The sequence below is a fragment of the Salvelinus sp. IW2-2015 genome, linkage group LG12 (genome assembly GCF_002910315.2).
Source record: "Salvelinus sp. IW2-2015 linkage group LG12, ASM291031v2, whole genome shotgun sequence".
Classification (NCBI taxonomy): domain Eukaryota; kingdom Metazoa; phylum Chordata; class Actinopteri; order Salmoniformes; family Salmonidae; genus Salvelinus; species Salvelinus sp. IW2-2015.
Window position 1 is genome coordinate 10,409,066 of NC_036852.1, and position 18,173 is coordinate 10,427,238.

Genomic DNA, 18,173 nt, shown 5'->3' on the forward strand with positions numbered 1-18,173 from the left:
ACTTTTCGCACCAAAGTACGTTCATCTCTAGGGGACAGAATGCGTCTTCTTTTCCTGAGCGGTATGACGGCTGCGTGGTCCCATGGTGTTTATACTTGCGTACTATTGTCTGTACAGATAAACGTGGTACCTTCAGGCGTTTGGAAATTGCTCCCAAGGATGAACCAGACTTGTGGAGGTCTACAATTTTTTTCTGAGGTCTTAGCTGATTTCTTTTGATTTTCCCATGATGTCAAGCAAAGAGGCACTGAGTTTGAAGGTAGGCCTTGAAATACATCCACAGGTACACCTCCAATTGACTCAAATGATGTCATTTAGCCTATCAGAAGCTTCTAACCATGACATAATTTTCTGGAATTTTCCAAGCTGTTTAAAGGCACGGTCAACTTAGTGTATGTAAACTTCTGATGCACTGGAATTGTGATACAGTGAAATAATCTGTAAACAATTGTTGGAAAAGTTACTTGTGTCATGCACAAAGTAGATGGAAATGGCAGATTGTTTTTATGGAATATCTACATAGGTGTAACGGTTGTCGTCTGGAGGAGAAGAAGAGGACCAAGGTGCAACGTGGTAATTGTTCATCTTAATTTAATAAAGGTGAACACTCAAATACAAAAATAACAAATGTGACAACCGAAACAGTTCTATCTGGTGCAGACACACAAAGACTGAAAACAACCACCCACAAAACCCAACACAAAACAGGCTACCTAAATATGGTTCCCAATCAGAGACAATGACTAACACCTGCCTCTGATTGAGAACCATATCAGGCCAAACACAGAAATAGAAAAACATAGATAAACAAACATAGACTGCCCAACCCAACTCACGCCCTGACCATACTAAATAAAGACAAAAAACAAGGAAATAAAGGTCAGAACGTGACAATAGGCCTACAGAGGCCCATTATCAGCAACCATCACTCCTGTGTTCCAATGGCACATTGTGTTAGCTAATCCATGTTTATCATTTTAAAAACCTAATTGATCATTAGAAAACTATTTAGCAATTATGTTAGCACAGCTGAAAACTGTTGGTCTGATTAAAGAACCAATTAAACTGGCCTTCTTTAGACTAGTTGAGTATATGGAGCATCGACATTTGTGGTTTGATTACAGGCTCAAACAAAGCACTTCTGAAACTCGTCAGTCTATTCTTGTTCTGAGAAATGAAGGCAAGAAACTGAAGATCTCATACAAAGCTGTGTACTACTCCCTTCACAGGGACACAGCACAAATTGTCTCTAACCAGAATAGAAAGAGGAGTGGGAAGCCCCGGTGCACAACTGAGCAAGAGGACAAGTACATTAGTGTGTCTAGTTTGAGAAACCGACGCCTCACAAGTCCTCAACTGGCAGCTTCATTAAATAGTTGGAGTTGCCTCTTCACTTTTGACGTTGAGACTGTTTTTGCGGGTACTATTTAATGAAGCTGCCAGTGCTGGCCTTCTAGGCAGGAAAGAAAGCTCTAACAGTTTGTGGGCACCGCTTGTCACCTTTTAGAGTGCAATTAATGTATTGTTTGGTGTTGTGAAGTGGCTTTGCTGRCATGCATCTAAAAAAATATATATGTTGAGTTTGCCCCACCAAGATTTACATGCTAAAATCACCACTGGATAGGTAGGCCTATAGTCAGGTAATCGAGGGAGTTGGCTAGGATAAGTGGGGCCGCTATTGAAATGTTTAATGTGTGTGGGGTTGTTATGGTTACTTCAGTGGGTTGAGTGAGCTGTGTGGCATAATCAGTCTTATACAATGGGTGGATCTAATGCTGATTGGTTAAAACCGCATTCCAGCTGGTGTCTATTCCACAAGTTACCACCTGCTAAATCTATGACATTAAAATGCCYATTTACTCTGTTCCATCTGACTGCACAATCCACTGTCTCATCAGCCCAGCCAGGCAATTTATAAACCTGATTTCCACGAAAAAAAGCTCGACATTATCTCACATTTCTTTTAGRCTACCATTTMGTTTTCAACAGTGGAGATTTGTATAAACCTGTCTCTGTCTCTACTACATTTGCAACATTGTTTCAATATTCACATTTGATCTCAAGCTGTCCCATAGTAATGAACGTGTCGTRARTCGGGACGMGACAGACAGGTGAACGTGTCGGGACGAGACAGACAGGCAGCGTTTCTCAGCCAGTTGAAATCATGAATCAGCTGGCATAATTTTTATGGATATACAAAGAAATGTCAACGAAACAAAGTGCAGCTAGTTTGCAGTCTTTCCAGCTTCAGTTTGAAGTGGTTGTGTTAGCTGTGTTGTTGGCTAGCTCCTCTGAACAACAGTGTCCTGACAAGAGAACACATTTTCTATACCACGCGAAATCGTGCCTCATTAGCTCATTGTTATGGATGTGTGATACGAATGTTGCCAGCCAGTATGTCAATGAAACAGTTAGATACAGAACAAAAAGACTGAACAACTGGGTCACTTGTGTCTCTGGCAACCAAACCGATAGAACGAACTATGCAAAATGTAGTATGCAAAACTAACTGCACAGGAGATTTTTTTGAAGAGTCACCTCTTCACTGTTGACGTTGAGATTGGTGTTTTGCAGGTACAATTTAATGAAGCTGCCAGTTGAGGACTTGTGAGGCGTCTGTTTCTCAAACTAGGTTATTTACAAACTACATTATATACCTTTTTTTCACATTTATTTAACCAGGTAGGCCAGTTGAGAACAAGTTCTCAATTACAACTGCGACCTGGCCAWGATAAAGCAAAGCAAACCATTATTTTCTACTTGGCACAAAATAATCTGAAACACAACCCAAAAAATAAATGAAAGTTGGTTTTGTGTTAGTATCTTAAAGTGAGCTGAAGGAAATAAATAATAATGAGTACAGTATGTAAGAAATCTATAGTTTTTTCCTTCTGCAAGCACACTAATAAAAAGTATGTAAGACATCTAGTGTCTTGTCTTCAGCAAGCACACTAAAAAGATTATGTAAGGGTGGTAGAGTGCCTTATTAATGTCAAAGTACAAGGCACGCCCTTCTGGTCTGCTAAACGTGACTATAAAGGCAACTTCCCTCCCCGGACTGTAGGCAACTGGAACTTTGGTAACCATTGAATATAGTATAGTTAAGTAAGGTCCAAACGATTCTCTAGACGAATAGCATAACTTCTTAAAAACGCGGGTATATTAGGCCTATCATACATAACGGTATCAAGCAAATTATAAATTGAGCGTTTTAGCGACAGATGTACAAACATTGCTTGCGCATCCTGTTGGACTTTGCTATGGATGTTTGACACACACTTCAATTCGCACAAACGTTTTTGATTGTCCAACTGCKTCTTCTTTTAATAACAAGTAAGTGAAAACCATGTTGTTTTGAARAAAAAAATGTAAATGGTTAAGAATACATTTTTTTTTGTCCAGTTAGCAGATAATGGACCCTAATAGATATTTATGTAGTTGGTGCTGTATATTTAAGCAATAAGGCACGAGGTGGTGTGGCATATAGTCATTGTACAGTATATTGGCCAWGGGCTGTTCTTATGCACGATGCTGTAATGAACACGATGGGAGACAGAGAGCTGGTTTCAAGCGCAGGGCGCAGCAGGTRTTTATTGGAAAGGACCACAGGAGGAGGTCKGTAGATGGGTCCAGGGGCAGGCATAARGTCATRCACAGGGGTCCAAAAAAGCAACAGTACAGGCAGGGACAAGGCTAGTAACGTCCTCCGGGAGATCAGGCGATAGGTTGATAACAGGAAATCCTATTGGCTAAAGTACAGGCAGGGAATAGGCAAACGGCGTCGTTAGCGAGGCAGGCAAAAACKAATATACACGGGAGGAGTAAATTACGGGRAAACCCCGAATAGACGTGTCACAAAACAAACGATACCTCACAATGATGGGGTGCAAAGAAGTGAACTAAATAGTGTGTGATAATGACTTACATGTGTGTGAACAGGTGACAKCAAGTGCAAGCTASCTAGCTAAATTGCCATAAATGTTTAATGCTTTACGRCCWGTCTCCAAATGAATGTAATTGGTTCAGAGTTTGTTTTGATATTTTAACCTGCGTGTCGTGATCGCGTTTGTGGGGGGACAAAATACATTAATGCACGATGGCGGTTTAGGTTCCATGTAACATTTTTTAAATGTTTGCCTAAGTGTTTCTTGCTTAGAGATTGAGATCCTCTGTTCAACTTTCATCACTCAAACTCTCCTGTTTATCATCTGGGATGCTGGCCTTCTWGGCAGAGTTCCTCTGTCCAGAGTCTGTGTTCTTTTGCCCATCTTAATCTTTAATTTTTATTGGCCAGGCTAAGATATTTTTTTTCTTTGCAACTCTGCCTAGAAGGCCAGCATCCCAGAGTCGCCTCTTCACTATTGATGTTGAGACTGGTGTTTTGCGGGTACTATTTAATGAAGCTGCCAGTTGAGGACTTGTGAGGCGTCAGTTTCTCAAACTAGACACTCTAATGTACTTGTCCTCTTGCTCAGTTGTGCACCGGGGCCTCCCACTCCTCTTTCTATTCTGGTTAGGGACAATTTGTGCTGTTCTGTGAAGGGAGTAGTACACAGCTTTGTACGAGATCTTCAGTTTCTTGGCAATTTCTCGCATGGAATAGCCTTAATTTCACAGAACAAGAATAGACTGACAAGTTTCAGAAGAAAGTGCTTTGTTTGAGAATGTAATCGAACCCACAAATGCTKAWGCTCCAGATACTCAACTAGTCTAAAGAAGGCCAGTTTAATTGGTTCTTTAATCAGGACAACAGTTTTCAGCTGTGCTAACATAATTGCAAAATAGTTTTCTAATCATCAAATGGGCCTCTGTAGCGCTATGTAGATATTCCATAAATCTGCCGTTTCCAGCTACAATAGTCATTTACAACATTAACAATGTCACACTGTATTTTTGATCAATTTGATGGTATTTTAATGGACAAAAAAAATTGAAATGGCCTTGTTTTAGAAAGAAAAGCTAAGTGATGAAACCAAGGTTGGAACTCTTTGGCCTGAATGCCAAGCGTCACATCTGAGGAAACTGGCACCATCCCTACGGTGAAGCATGGTGATGGCAGCATCATGCTGTCTTTTTTTTTCCCCCAGCGGCAGGGACTGGTAGACTAGTCAGGATCGAGGCAAAGATGAACAGAGCAAAGTACAGAGAGATCCTTGATGAAAACCTGCTCCAGAGCACTCTGTACCTCAGACTGTGGTGTTGGTTCACCTTCCAACAGGACAACGACCCTAAGCAGACAGCCAAGACAATGCAGGATTGGCTTCGGGACAAGTCTCTTTCAACAAGAAGTAACTGTGACAACATTGATCAAATCAAATCAAATGTTAGTCACATGCGCCGAATACAACAGGTGTAGACCTTACAGTGAAATGTTTACTTACAAGCCCCTAACCAACAGTGCAGTTAAAAAAATATATATGGATAAGAGCTAAAAGTAACAAGTAATTAAAGGGCGGCAGCAAAAAATAACAATATATACGGGGGGGTGCCAGTACAGTCAATGTGGCCAGTTGAGGTAGTATGTACATGTGGGGGGGCAGCAATGCAAATAGTCTGGGTAGCCATTTGACCAGATGTTCAGGAGTCTTATGGTTTGGGGGTAGAAGTTGTTTAGAAGCCTCTTGGACCTAGACTTGGCGCTCCGGTACCGCTTGCCGTGCGGTAGCAGAGAGAACAGTCTATGACTAGGGTGGCCTTCCTCCGACACCGCCTGGTTAGGGCCTTCCTCCGACACCGCCTGGTATAGAGATCCTGGATGGCAGGAAGCTTGGCCCCAGTGATGTACTGGGCCATTCGCACTACCCTCTGTTGTGCCTTGCGGTCAGAAGCCAAGCATTTGTCATACCAGGCAGTGATGCAACCAGTCAGGATGCTCTCGATGGTGCAGCTGTAGAACCTTTTGAGGATCTGAGGACCCATGCCAAATCTTTTCAGTCTCCTGAGTGGGAATAGGTTTTGTCGTGCCCGCTTAACGACTGTTTTGGTGTGATCCTAAGCATTTTTTGTTGTAACTTTCCCATTGAGAAAAATCCACAATCCACCCCGCCAAAGAAAGCATGGATCTGGTGCTTCTCTGAAATGCCACCAGATCCGTGATCGCGCCCGCACTCGGCATGCTGTATATAAAATTCCACCAGAGCCATAGAATGGCCGAATTACCRCAACGCCCAGCCTCCACAAACACCTTGAAAACTTGCTCTATACAGTAATATTTTGGTTCTTAAGGTTGTGGGAATGTTCCCTGATCATTGCACCAATCTTCCCTGAAGGTTCAAATGGATGGTTTTCTTAACATTCTTTGAACGTTCTCCTTTGGCTGTATTGAAGGTAGTAGGGAACGTTCGTGGAATGTTACAAAGTTAGGAACGCTCTCTGAAGGTTACAGATTTTGGAACATTCTGGGAATGTTCTCTGAAGATTACAAAGTAAGGAACTCAATAAATGTTCCCATAGATGGTTTTCTTAACTTTCTCATAAATGCATGAATTAAACAAAATATATTGACCATTTTATTTAGATGTGCACACACACACACACACACACACACACACACACACACACAGGATTACACAATTAAATATAAACAATTAACACATTTATAATTTCAACAATTCATTTTTTCAAACGGGTTCAGAGAAATCTGCAATCTGATTGGCATACACACACACCGGATTACCCAATTGTTTGGACACCATCTATGGTACAGGGGAGTCAAAGGCTCACTCCTCTACAACCTCCACTGCAACCCTCTCCACAACCTGTAAAACAAACAAAGAGTTCTTAATTAGATAAGTACTATTATCAGGGTTCTTACGGGCATTGTATCTTTCCCAAAAATKTAGCATTGGGCATTGATATTCAACTTATGTTATTATAAAGAAAGGTATGACTGATAAAATGTGTTCAGTGCTCTTTGACCAGAAAATCTGAAATCATATGCTATTGCTRGGTTTTAAATACAAACCAGAATGAAAAAAATATATAACTCAATCCAATGCTTTAAAGTCAATGATGAGGTGTGCTATTAGTGCACACTTAGGGAGGTAAAGCAGAGTTTCTTAAACTGTGGGTTGGGACCCAAAGTGGGCCCAAAGTGAGAGGTAGGTCACAAGTTAATACATTTATAATCACTTACAGTTGAAGTTGGAAGTTTACATACACTTAGGTTGGAGTCATTAAAACTTGTTTTTCAACCACTCCACACATTTCTTGTTAACAAACTATAGTTTTGGCAAGTCGGTTAGGACATCTACTTTGTGCATGACACAAGTCTTTTTTCCAACTATTGTTTACAGACCTATTATTTCACTTATAATTCAATGTATCACAATTCCACTGGGTCAGAAATGTACATACACTAAATTGACAGTGCCTTTTAAAGAGATTGGAAAATTCTAAAAAAAATGATGTCATGGCTTTAGAAGCTTCTGATAGGCTAATTGACATCATTTGAGTCAATTGGAGGTGTACCTGTGGATGTATTTCAAGGCCTACCTTCAAACTCAGTGCCTCTTTGCTTGACATCATGGGGAAATCAAAAGAAATCAGCCAAGACTTCAGAAAAAAATTGTAGACCTCCACAAGTTCATCCTTGGGAGCAATTTCCAAACACCTGAAAGTACCACGTTTATCTGTACAAACAATAGTATGCAAGTATAAACACCATGGGATCACGCAGCCGTCAAACCGCTTAGGAAGGAGACGCCTTCTGTCCCCTAGAGATGAATGTACTTTGGTGTGAAAAGTACAAATCAATCCCAGAACAACAGCAAAGGACCTTGTGAAGACAAATCATTTCACATAGAACACACACACACACACAGGTGATGCTGTATCTGTCAGAAAGCAGACTAGGAGCAGGACCTCAGCAGAACCCCGATTGGGAAAGAAGGTCACCACCTGGGCCAAATTATTGTCACTGACTATTTGTATATTTTCTGTGTAGCAGTGACATTGGTTGTGATGACAGTGGGTCAAACCAAATGCTAGCCAAAAGCAAGGGGATGGGACAGGGATAGGGATACGCAGTGACTTTTTAGATGGGACAGCAAATAGGCATTTYGCCATCATAGCCGGTGGTAGTCGTGAAATATACTGAACAAAAATATAAACGCAATATGCTACAATTTKAAAGATTTTACTGAATTCCAGTTCATATAAGAAATCAGTCAATTGAAATAAATTCCTTAGGCTCTAATTTAGGGACTTCACATGACTGGGCAGGTGTGTAGTCATGGGTGGCAACTGTGAGGGCTGCGGCAAACCCACTGGGGTGGTTAGCTAACATTCCACTCCTTGCCACTCCTGTCATTTGTCAAAGACAGGAGTGGCAAGGAGTGGAATGTGATGGCTGAACAGAGACTGCAAACAGGATGGACAACTGCCCGGAATGCGGTATTAACCAATCGGCATCCAGGATTAGACACACTCGTTGTATAATACAAATGAGAAGAAACCAAATTGCTCGAGCTCATAGGATTAATTGTTATCAATTTATTAAATCATGCATTATATTTTGTTGTTTGATAAGGAATCAAGACAGACTAGTAGAAATAACTAGGCCTAGATGACATGTAGAAACCAGCTCCCCAAAAACCAACATTCCCACAACTTTAGAGAACGGTCCCTTAAGAGTCTCACTAAGTTATAACCTATCATTTTCAAAGGAATGTTTCTGTGACGTGCAAGGACTATTTCCAATAGACCATTCTCKTAATGTCAAACAGAACTTACCCAGAACATGCAAAATAGGTTCTCAGGAGGTTTTTGATAAATAACAGAATGTTSCCAAAACTAGCAGAAAACTGGACACTCAAACATCAGGGGAACGTTATGCGTAACGTTACAAAATTTCTCCCTAGAATTGTTAGCTGGGTTGWTAAGCATGCATAGGGCAGGGGTAATCAAATACTGTTTGAGAAGGTCAAGTCACAMAAATTTCCTCGCTGCCCTAGGGCCTGTATATTGTCCACATATACAGTTGAAGTCGGAAGTTTACATAAACTTAGTTGGCGTCATTAAAACTCGTTTTTCCAACAACTCCACAAATTTCTTGTCAACAAACTATAGTGTTGGCAAGTCGGTTAGGAAATTTACTTTGTGCATGACACAAGTCTTTTTTCCAACAATTGTTTACAGACCTATTATTTCACTTATAATTCAGTGTATCACAATTCTACTGGGTCAGAAATGTACATACACTAAATTGACAGTGCCTTTAAAGAGCTTGGAAAATTCCAGAAAATGATGTCATGGCTTTAGAAGCTTCTGATAGGCTAATTGACATCATTTGAGTCAATTGGAGGTGTACCTGTGGATGTATTTCAAGGCCTACCTTCAAACTCAGTGCCTCTTTGCTTGACATCATGGGGAAATCAAAAGAAATCAGCCAAGACTTCAGAAAAAAAAATCTGTAGACCCACAAGTTCATACTTGGGAGCAATTTCCAAACACCTGAAGGTACCACGTTATCTGTACAAACAATACTATGCAAGTATAAACACCATGGGATCACGCAGCCGTCAAACCGCTCAGGAAAGAGACGCGTTCTGTCCCCTAGAGATGAATGTACTTTGGTCGAAAAGTGCAAATCAATCCCAGAACAACAGCAAAGGACCTTGTGAAGATGCTGGAGGAAACAGGTACAAAAGTATCTATATCCACAGTAAAACGAGACCTATATCGACATAACCTGAAAGGCTGCTCAGACAGGAAGAAGCCACTGCTCCAAAACCGCATAAAAAAGCCAGACTACGGTTTGCAATGCACATGGGGACAAAGATCGTACTTTTTGGAAAAATGTCCTCTGGTCTGATGAAACAAAAATAGAACTGTTTGGCCATAATGACCATCGTTATGTTTGGAGGAAAAAGGGGAGGCTTGCAAGCCGAAGACACATCCCAACTGTGAAGCACGGGGATGGCAGCATCATGTTGTGGGGTTGCTTTGCTGCAGGAGGGACTGGTGCACTTCACAAAATAGATGGCATAATGAGGTAGGAAAATTATGTGTATATATTGAAGCAACATCTCAAGACATCAGTCAGGAAGTTAAAGCTTGGTCGCAAATGGATCTTCCAAATGGACATGACCCCTAGAATACTTCCAAAGTTTTGGCAAAATAGCTTCAGGACAACAAAGTCAAGGTATTGGTGTGGACATCCACAAAGCCCTGACCTCAATCCATAGAAAATTTGTGGGCAGAACTGAAAAAGCTGGTGCGAGCAAGGAGGCCTATACCTGACTCAGTTACACCAGCTCTGTCAGGAGGAATGGGACAAAATTCACCCAACTTATTGTGGGAAGCTTGTGGAAGGCTACCTGAAACGTTTGACCCAAGTTAAACAGTTCAAAGGCAATGCTACCAAATACTAATTGAGTGTATGTAAACTTCTGCCCCAYTGAGAATGTGATGAAAGAAATAAAAACTGAACAAAATCATTCTATTATTCTGACATTTCACATTCTTAAAATAAAGCYGTGATTCTAACTGACTTTAAGACAGGGAATTTTTACGAGGATTAAATGTTAAGAATTGTGAAAAACTGAGTTTAAATGTATTTGGGTAAGGTGTACGTCAACTTCCGACTTCAACTGTAGGTGTATTATTCTGTGCTTGAGAAAGCCTCTGAGGTATATGCCTCTCCTTGTCGTAGGCACAGCAATGTGTGACATACATACTTTTGGTATGAGACTAAATAAACTGTGCCACTTGTAGCCTATTTTAGGCCTACTTCATATACCAGTTCCAATTCTGTCTCCTTGTGGCTAAAAAGTGGTGTGCTTGCAATTGTTTTTCAGAACAATGAGGATCCTCTTCAGAATCCAACGCCGCTGTAGATGGTCCCTTGTCATTGGGACTGCGTTGTTGATTGGCGTCCTCAGACTATTGCGCATGAACCACACAGACAGGCACTGGAACACTTCTCCCTCTGGCCCGCCACCACAGTCACAGTCCACTGTGGATGTTTTCAAGTGCTCCCTGAATGACACCGTGAACAACATTTCATCCTCTATCCCACCTACCCACCGTAACTTCCTCATGTACAAACACTGCAGGACATTCTCCCGCCTGCTGTCTCCTATACCCTGTCAGAAAGACCTCTTTCTCCTGCTGGCAGTTAAGTCCACAGCCATCCAGGTTGATCGCAGGTCTGCACTTCGGAACACATGGGGGAAGAAGGGATATGTTCAGGGTAAAAAGGTGAAACTATTGTTCCTAGTAGGTAAGTCTTCAGACACAATACAGGGTTACCCGCTGCAGCAGGTACTGGAGTGGGAGAGCAGAGAGTTTGGGGACATCCTGCAGTGGGATTTTGACGACAGTTTTTTCAACCTGACCCTAAAGGAGGTCCACTTCCTCAAATGGTTCAGCCTGGAGTGCCGCTGGGCACACTATGTGTTCAAAGGGGACGATGATGTTTTTGTTCACACCAGCAATCTGGTGGAATATGTTAAGGACAACAAGCCCTCTGAGCAACTGTATGCTGGGAACATCATGTCTGGCTATCCAGTCCGGGACAAACAAAGTAAATATTTCATACCAGTGGAGATGTACCCCGACAAGCCGTATCCTCTATACGCCGGGGGTGGGGGCTACCTGATGTCAAATCAGACTGTGCTGAGTCTGGAAGTGGCAGCGTCCAGCATTGACCTGTTCCCCATTGATGATGTCTTTGTGGGCTTGTGCCTACAGAAGATGAACATCACGCTGACGCACCACTCTGGCTTTAAGACCTTTGGGCTCGAACAGGGGGTGACACACTTCAACCCCTGCATTTACAGGGAGCTCATGGTGGTGCACAAACTGAATCCCACAGAGATGTGGACAATGTGGTCTCTACAGCGGGACCCAAAGCTGCAATGCTTTACATCAAGGACGTGAGACACCAGGCATTGTGTGTGTATATCATGCTGTGCTTATCTGTCTCGCTACTGTAAATTGAGAATTCCTTTCATAGATAAATTATCCTTATGAATGGTCTAAAATAGCATACTTTCCTTTACCCATACTTATATTTGAATTTGAAAGTATTCTGACATTTGGCTTCCCTTATCCTGTAAGTTCAGATCAGCACAGACAGTGTAAGATCCATTTAAGAATACTGAGATGCATATAGTGCCATTTGATACTTCTGATGAGGACTTTGTAGAATGTTTCTAGGATTATGTAAGGTTGGAAAGGAGATAGAAACTTTAAAAACTGGTATAGTGGGTTACAGAGGTATTGATGGGAAACATTAAAGCAGGACTGAACTCGAGAACAAATACAGGTTTGGCCAGAGTCTGTGGCTTCAGCATCATGAGATGGTGCCTGGAGTRCAGGCCAGCAGTGGAGAATAACGTCTATCTATGCACTTTTAGAGCCACTGGGATGCTAAACACCCTTTGGGAATAGCCACGGGAAATAGAGGTGCTGAGGGTACTGCAGCGCCCCCTGAAAAAACAAATACAGGAGTAGTAAAGGCCCAGCGCACTACTTTGTGAAAAAAATAACAATACAGAAAATATTTTTTTGTCATTTTTTTTCACAAAAGTAGTTCACTGGACCTTTACTACTCCTATATTAGGACTGCTGCGCAGGGATACTTTTTTTCTTCTCTCCAAGCAGGACCTCTCAACATCTTCCCGCAGCTATGCCTTCAGGACACTGGCCAGGCTGGGCAGGGGTGCAGAGTTGTTTTTTTGTTTTTTTCTATTGGCAGGCCCAAAGGTTTTTAGGCAAAATAACCATATCAAAACGGAAAACTCCGTGAAAGAGGTAATATGTCAGGCCTATTGGGCCAAAATCAATGATAGCCTATTGTATAGATAAAAGAACAAAAATGAACAAAATATTTAAGAGTTCTGATTTGTTGCTTATAATTACTTTGCTACAATGACACACTTAGCTAGCTACCCACCTAATTTATTTGCTAGCATGTGCACATACTGTAATTTGAAATGTGTTTAAAAGGTTCATTTCACATGAGCTCCTGCACATGTTTTGAAACACATAATAATACCAACAAAAGAAATCCAGAAATGCCTTATTTTTTAATTTATGTATTTTCTATTTTTGTTACAGATATTTGACATTCAAAAAGTTATGTACAGAAACTCATAAGCATCATACCCTCTGTTTCCAATATTTTATATGGTCATTTAATGATGCAAACGTTGAAAGGCAAAAAAAAAAAGAACGCTAGCAAGCAGAGCATGTAAGACAGAGCACAAGCAGCCCATGCCACGATGATGAAGGGACAATTGATGCAAGAAAGCATCCATGCTTAAATGTAGAACTGTGTACATGGGGTTCCGGTACAGAGTCAATGTGCGGGGGGCACCGGTTAGTTGAGGTAATATGTACATGTAGGTAGAGGTAAAGTGACTATGCATGGATAATAAACAGAGAGTAGCAGTAGCGTAAAAATGGGGGGTGGGGACAATGCAAATAGTCCGGGTAGCCATTTGATTAGCTGTTCAAGAGTCTTATGGCTTGAGGGTGCAAGCTGTTAAGAAGCCTTTTTGACCTAGATTTCGCGTCACCCGCAATAACATCTGCTAAACACGTGAATGTGACCAATAAATTGTATTTGATTTGAGGTCCTGGATGGCAGGAAGCTTCGTCCCAGTAATGTACTGGGCCGTATGCACTACCCTCTGTAGTGCCTTGCTGTCGGAGGCCGAGCAGTTGTCATACCAGGCGGTGATGCAACCAGTCAGGATGCTCTCGATGGTGCAGCTGTATAACTTTTTGAGGATCTGAGGTCCCATGCCAAATCTTTTCAGTCTCGTGAGGGGGAATAGGCGATGTCGTGCCCTCTTCMCGACTGTCTTGGTGTGTTTGGACCATAATAGTTCCTTGGTGATGTAGATACCAAGGAACTTGAAGCTCTCAACCTGTTCCMCTACAGCCCCGTCAATGAGAATGGGGGTGTGCTCAGTCCTCCTTTTCCTGTAGTCCACAATCATCTCCTTTGTCTTGATCACGTTGAGGGAAAGGTTGTAACCTGGCACCACGCTGCCAGGTCTCTGACCTCCTCCCAATAKGCTGTCTCATYGTTGTCGGTGATYAGGCCTACCACTGTTGTGTCGTCAGCATACTTAATGATGGTGTTGGAGGCGTGCTTGGCCATGCAATCATGGGTGAACAGGGACTAAGCACGCAGCCTGAGGKGCCCCTGTTTTGARGATCAGCGTGGCAGATGTGTTGTTAGCTACCCTTACCACCTGGGGGCGGCCCCTCAGGAAGTCCAGGATCCAGTTGCAGAGGGAGGTGTTTAGTCCCAKGGTCCTTAGCTTAGTGATGAGCTTTGAGGGCAACTGACACAAGACCGAATCCAAAATTACACTGTTGATATTATGTGCATTTTACATKTACTGTACTGTTCAGTTGCATTTGTTGAWAATGAAATCTGAAAATAKTCTGGCTACATTCAGTAACATGATAAGGAAAATGTGGGGTAGGTGCAACATAAGACAAAACAATTACAAGGGTTTGAGTGAGAGGACTAACTGGTGTTTCCAAGTGACCACATGTCGCTCCAAGGCGTGCACAGTTCCTACGCATTTTTATGACTCAAAGAAGTCTTCAACTATAAGGTACTTTTATTTTTAACTGTCCTAGCTGGGCCATTGAGGAACTAGAGCAAGCACACTCGTAATTGATTAATTTGGGACATAATCCTGCATCCCAGTAATCAAAAAATTACTATTGTTGTTTACGCAATCCAAAAACTGTCCATTTATATATAGCAATCTGGGTCAGGAGGGCATGATTTGAAAGCTTGTTCTATTGCCAACTATTGCCAACATGACGAGCTAAATGATCAATTAAGATCTTACAGTGTTAGGCTTTCACAAGGCAATTCAGAAACCCATATCGTCATTTTGGTGCGCATAGAAAGGAGACATGACTGCATTCAGGTGCGTGTGCCCGGGCTAATTTTCTTCACAATAAACAAACATAGGCGCATTCTATTCAGAACCACCCAGGGTATGACGCATGTCATCTTGTAACTAACTGTACATCAAATCTAGTGATCATAAACATTGACCCTGTATATGACATGAGATTTATGATTTAGAMATGTGAAGTGCACATTTGGACTCACGGTTGTTTGGCTTGCTTGTATGACATCAAATATGTATTTATTATAATCCTCAACGTMTCATCTTTCAAAAGACATAGAGTCATTTTAATTTACAGCATTTCCCTCACTCAGACAACGACAAAAAATAAAGTTGCCCAATACCAGGAGGGATGGSGGCAATTTCTTGTTGCGCGGTGCTGAAGTTCAGAACAACTGTCAATCAAAACCCATACAGCGCTGTGATGCGCAGAGCCAGACCTCTGACATCATGTATTAGTGCCCAAATTTGTCATTTTCAACCTGTATATGGGTACGAGTKTAAAGGGCTACACACAAACAAATTATTATGAACACATAGCTAAATGATTACAAGAATACAAAGACCAATGGGAGAGGGAAATAGATAGCCTCCACTCTGCTAGCTGCTAGGATTTGCATGTCAATTAACATATATAATTAATCACACTGTCTAGCTAGTAACTGGCAGTACACCAGCACTTTTGTTTGCTCAACAAATAAAACAGCAGAAAATGTACTTTCGTTTTGCATCATTATTCGTGGCCAAAGGTTTAAATTGAGAAATACATCCAAGGAATGAAAGTTGACACCTAAAATGTTCGATGGAGACATGTTGGCTGGGTGGATTTGGGAGAATTGGAATGGGAAGTTGGGGGTGGAGGCCCACTTTGTGTTTTCTTTTCCTGTACATACTGAATTGTATTATTACTTCATCTGTAATAGGATAAAAATGATCAATTGTAGTTATGTACCTTTTTTWWAAATGTTTTGTGACACAGGTACAACAAGAATATTCTGTATATGTGTGAAATAATGAATGGAAAATATGATCTAAACAGAATATAACATTTTGATATTGTACCTGTAGCCCTCCAATGAACAAAAAAATAACTAAATAAAGTCACAAAAAGTGACTGCCACTTAAATTTCTGAATATTGAATGTCTGAATACTTTTGAGAGCAATGAGCTATAACTAGGAAGAGTGCCTTTTCTGTACCTTTTGGTATTTTAAGTAGAAATTGTGCACCAATATTTAATTTGAAAAGCCTGTTATATTAAATAAATGTTGTTTAATGTAGACCACATGGAAAATTCAATACAGTGCATTCAGAAAGTATTCAGACCCCTTCCCTTTTTTCACATTTTGTTATGTTATTGTCACGCCCTGGCCATAGAGAGGCTTTTATTCTCTATTTTGGTTAGGCCAGGGTGTGACTAGGGTGGGCATTCTAGTTTCTTTATTTCTATGTTTTCTATTTTTGTGTTTGGCCGGGTGTGGTTCTCAGAGTCTATCGTTGTCTCTGAGAACCATACTTAGGTAGCCCTTTTTTCCACCTGTCTTTGTGTGAAGTTAACTTTGTTTGATGGCACATAGCCTTAAGCTTCACGGTTTGTTTTGGTATTGTTTGTTTATTGTTTTGTTGGCGACATCTACTATTAAAAGTATGTACGCTAACTACGCTGCACCTTGGTCCTCTTCTTTTAACGGCCGTGACAGTTATTCTAAAATTGATTAATTTGTTTTTTCCCCCTCATCAATCTACACACAATACCCAATAATGACAAAACAAAAACTTTTACTTTTTTTATTTAGCAAATGTATTCAAAATAAAAAACAAACACAAAATTAAAAAAACTGAAATAAGTGTTATGTTTGGGCAAATCCAACACATTGAGTACCACTCTTCACATTTTCAAGCATGGTGGTAGCTGAACCATGTTATGGGTATGCTTGTCATCGGCAAGGACTAGGGAGTTTTGTAGGATGAAAATAAACATAATAAAGCTAAGCGTCAGCTGGAGTGGTGTAAAGCTCACCGCCATTGGACTCTGGAAACGCATTCTCTGGAGTGATGAATCACGCTTCACCATCTGGCAGTCTGATGGACAAATCTGGGTTTGGAGGATGCCAGGAGAACGCTACCTGCCCCAATGTATCGTGTCAACTGTAAAGTTTGATGGAGTAATAATGGTCTGGGACTATTTTTCATGGTTTGGGCTACGCCCCTTAGTTCCAATGATGGGAAATATTAACGCTACAGCATATAATAACATTCTAGACGATTATGTGCTTCCAACTTTGTGGCAACAGTTTGGGGAAGGCCCTTTCCTGTTTCATCATGACAATGCCCCTGTGCACAAAGCGAGGTCCATACAGAAATGGTTTGTCGAGATCAGTTTGGAAGAACTTGACTGGCCTCCACAGATCCCTGACTTCAACCCCATCGAACACCTTTGGGATGAATTGGAATGTCGACTGCGAGCCAGGCCTAATCGGCCAACATCRGTGCCCGACCTCATTAATGCTCTTGTGGCTCGCAGTCGRTGTAGCAATGTTACAACATCTAGTGGAAAGCCGTCCCAGAAGAGTGGATGCTGTTATTTCAGCAAAGGGGGGACCAACTCCATATTAATGCCCATGATTTTGGAATGAGATGTTCGATGCCATTTTGTGTATCTGTTGGAGCAAGACCCTATTGAGGAGAAGTGAGTATACCGTTGGTGTGTGTGCATGAGAAGTGAAACTCATCACAAAAGCCCAGATTCTTCTCTTCCCAGCCACACCTTCCACTCGTCATCAGTGGAATCTCCCTGTTTCTCCCAGAATCTCCCTGTTAATAAGATGGCTTTGATAGTCAGCTGTGTATGTACAGTATGTATCCATTTATTTTTCTTGATAGAGTTACTTAGAAGGAATGCAAACTTGCTTTCTTTACGACATGCTTGTGTAACGGGGTGAGTGACTGGTTGCCGGGAAGTCAGGCGCAGGAGAGCAGAGATGGGTGATAACAGGAGAACTTTAATATACACCCTGGCCCAAAGGCACAGGCGAGTTAGCACAAAGCACAACCACGGTAACATGAACCGGATTAAACAAAACAAACAAACCTAGGTTTGAAAGAAACCTAGCGCAAGCCAGCCTGTAGCGTAACACCCTACACAAAGAACAATTCCACACACAGACATGGGGGAAACAGAGGGTAATATACATTTAGTCTGATGAGGGAATGTGAACCAGGTGTGCGGGAAAACAAGACAAAACAAATAGAAAATGAAAGGTGGAGCGGCGATGGCTAGAAG

The 18,173-nt window shown here is 41.5% G+C and overlaps 1 protein-coding gene across 1 annotated transcript; it reads left to right on the forward strand.

The window, feature by feature from the left end:
• The first annotated feature begins 3,063 nt into the window (after nucleotides 1–3,063).
• On the forward strand, nucleotides 3,064–16,556 carry LOC111971025 (N-acetyllactosaminide beta-1,3-N-acetylglucosaminyltransferase 4). The gene is made up of 2 exons (XM_023997833.2): nucleotides 3,064–3,333; nucleotides 10,800–16,556. Exon 2 carries the CDS (start codon nucleotides 10,804–10,806, stop codon nucleotides 11,881–11,883), a length of 1,080 nt encoding a protein of 359 aa, XP_023853601.1. The 5' UTR covers nucleotides 3,064–3,333; nucleotides 10,800–10,803; the 3' UTR covers nucleotides 11,884–16,556.
• The last annotated feature ends 1,617 nt before the right edge of the window (nucleotides 16,557–18,173 follow it).

Bases quoted from the DNA above. Each gene is read 5' to 3' on its own strand.
- LOC111971025 (XM_023997833.2), top strand. From the start codon at position 10,804: ATGAGGATCCTCTTCAGAATCCAACGCCGCTGTAGATGGTCCCTTGTC.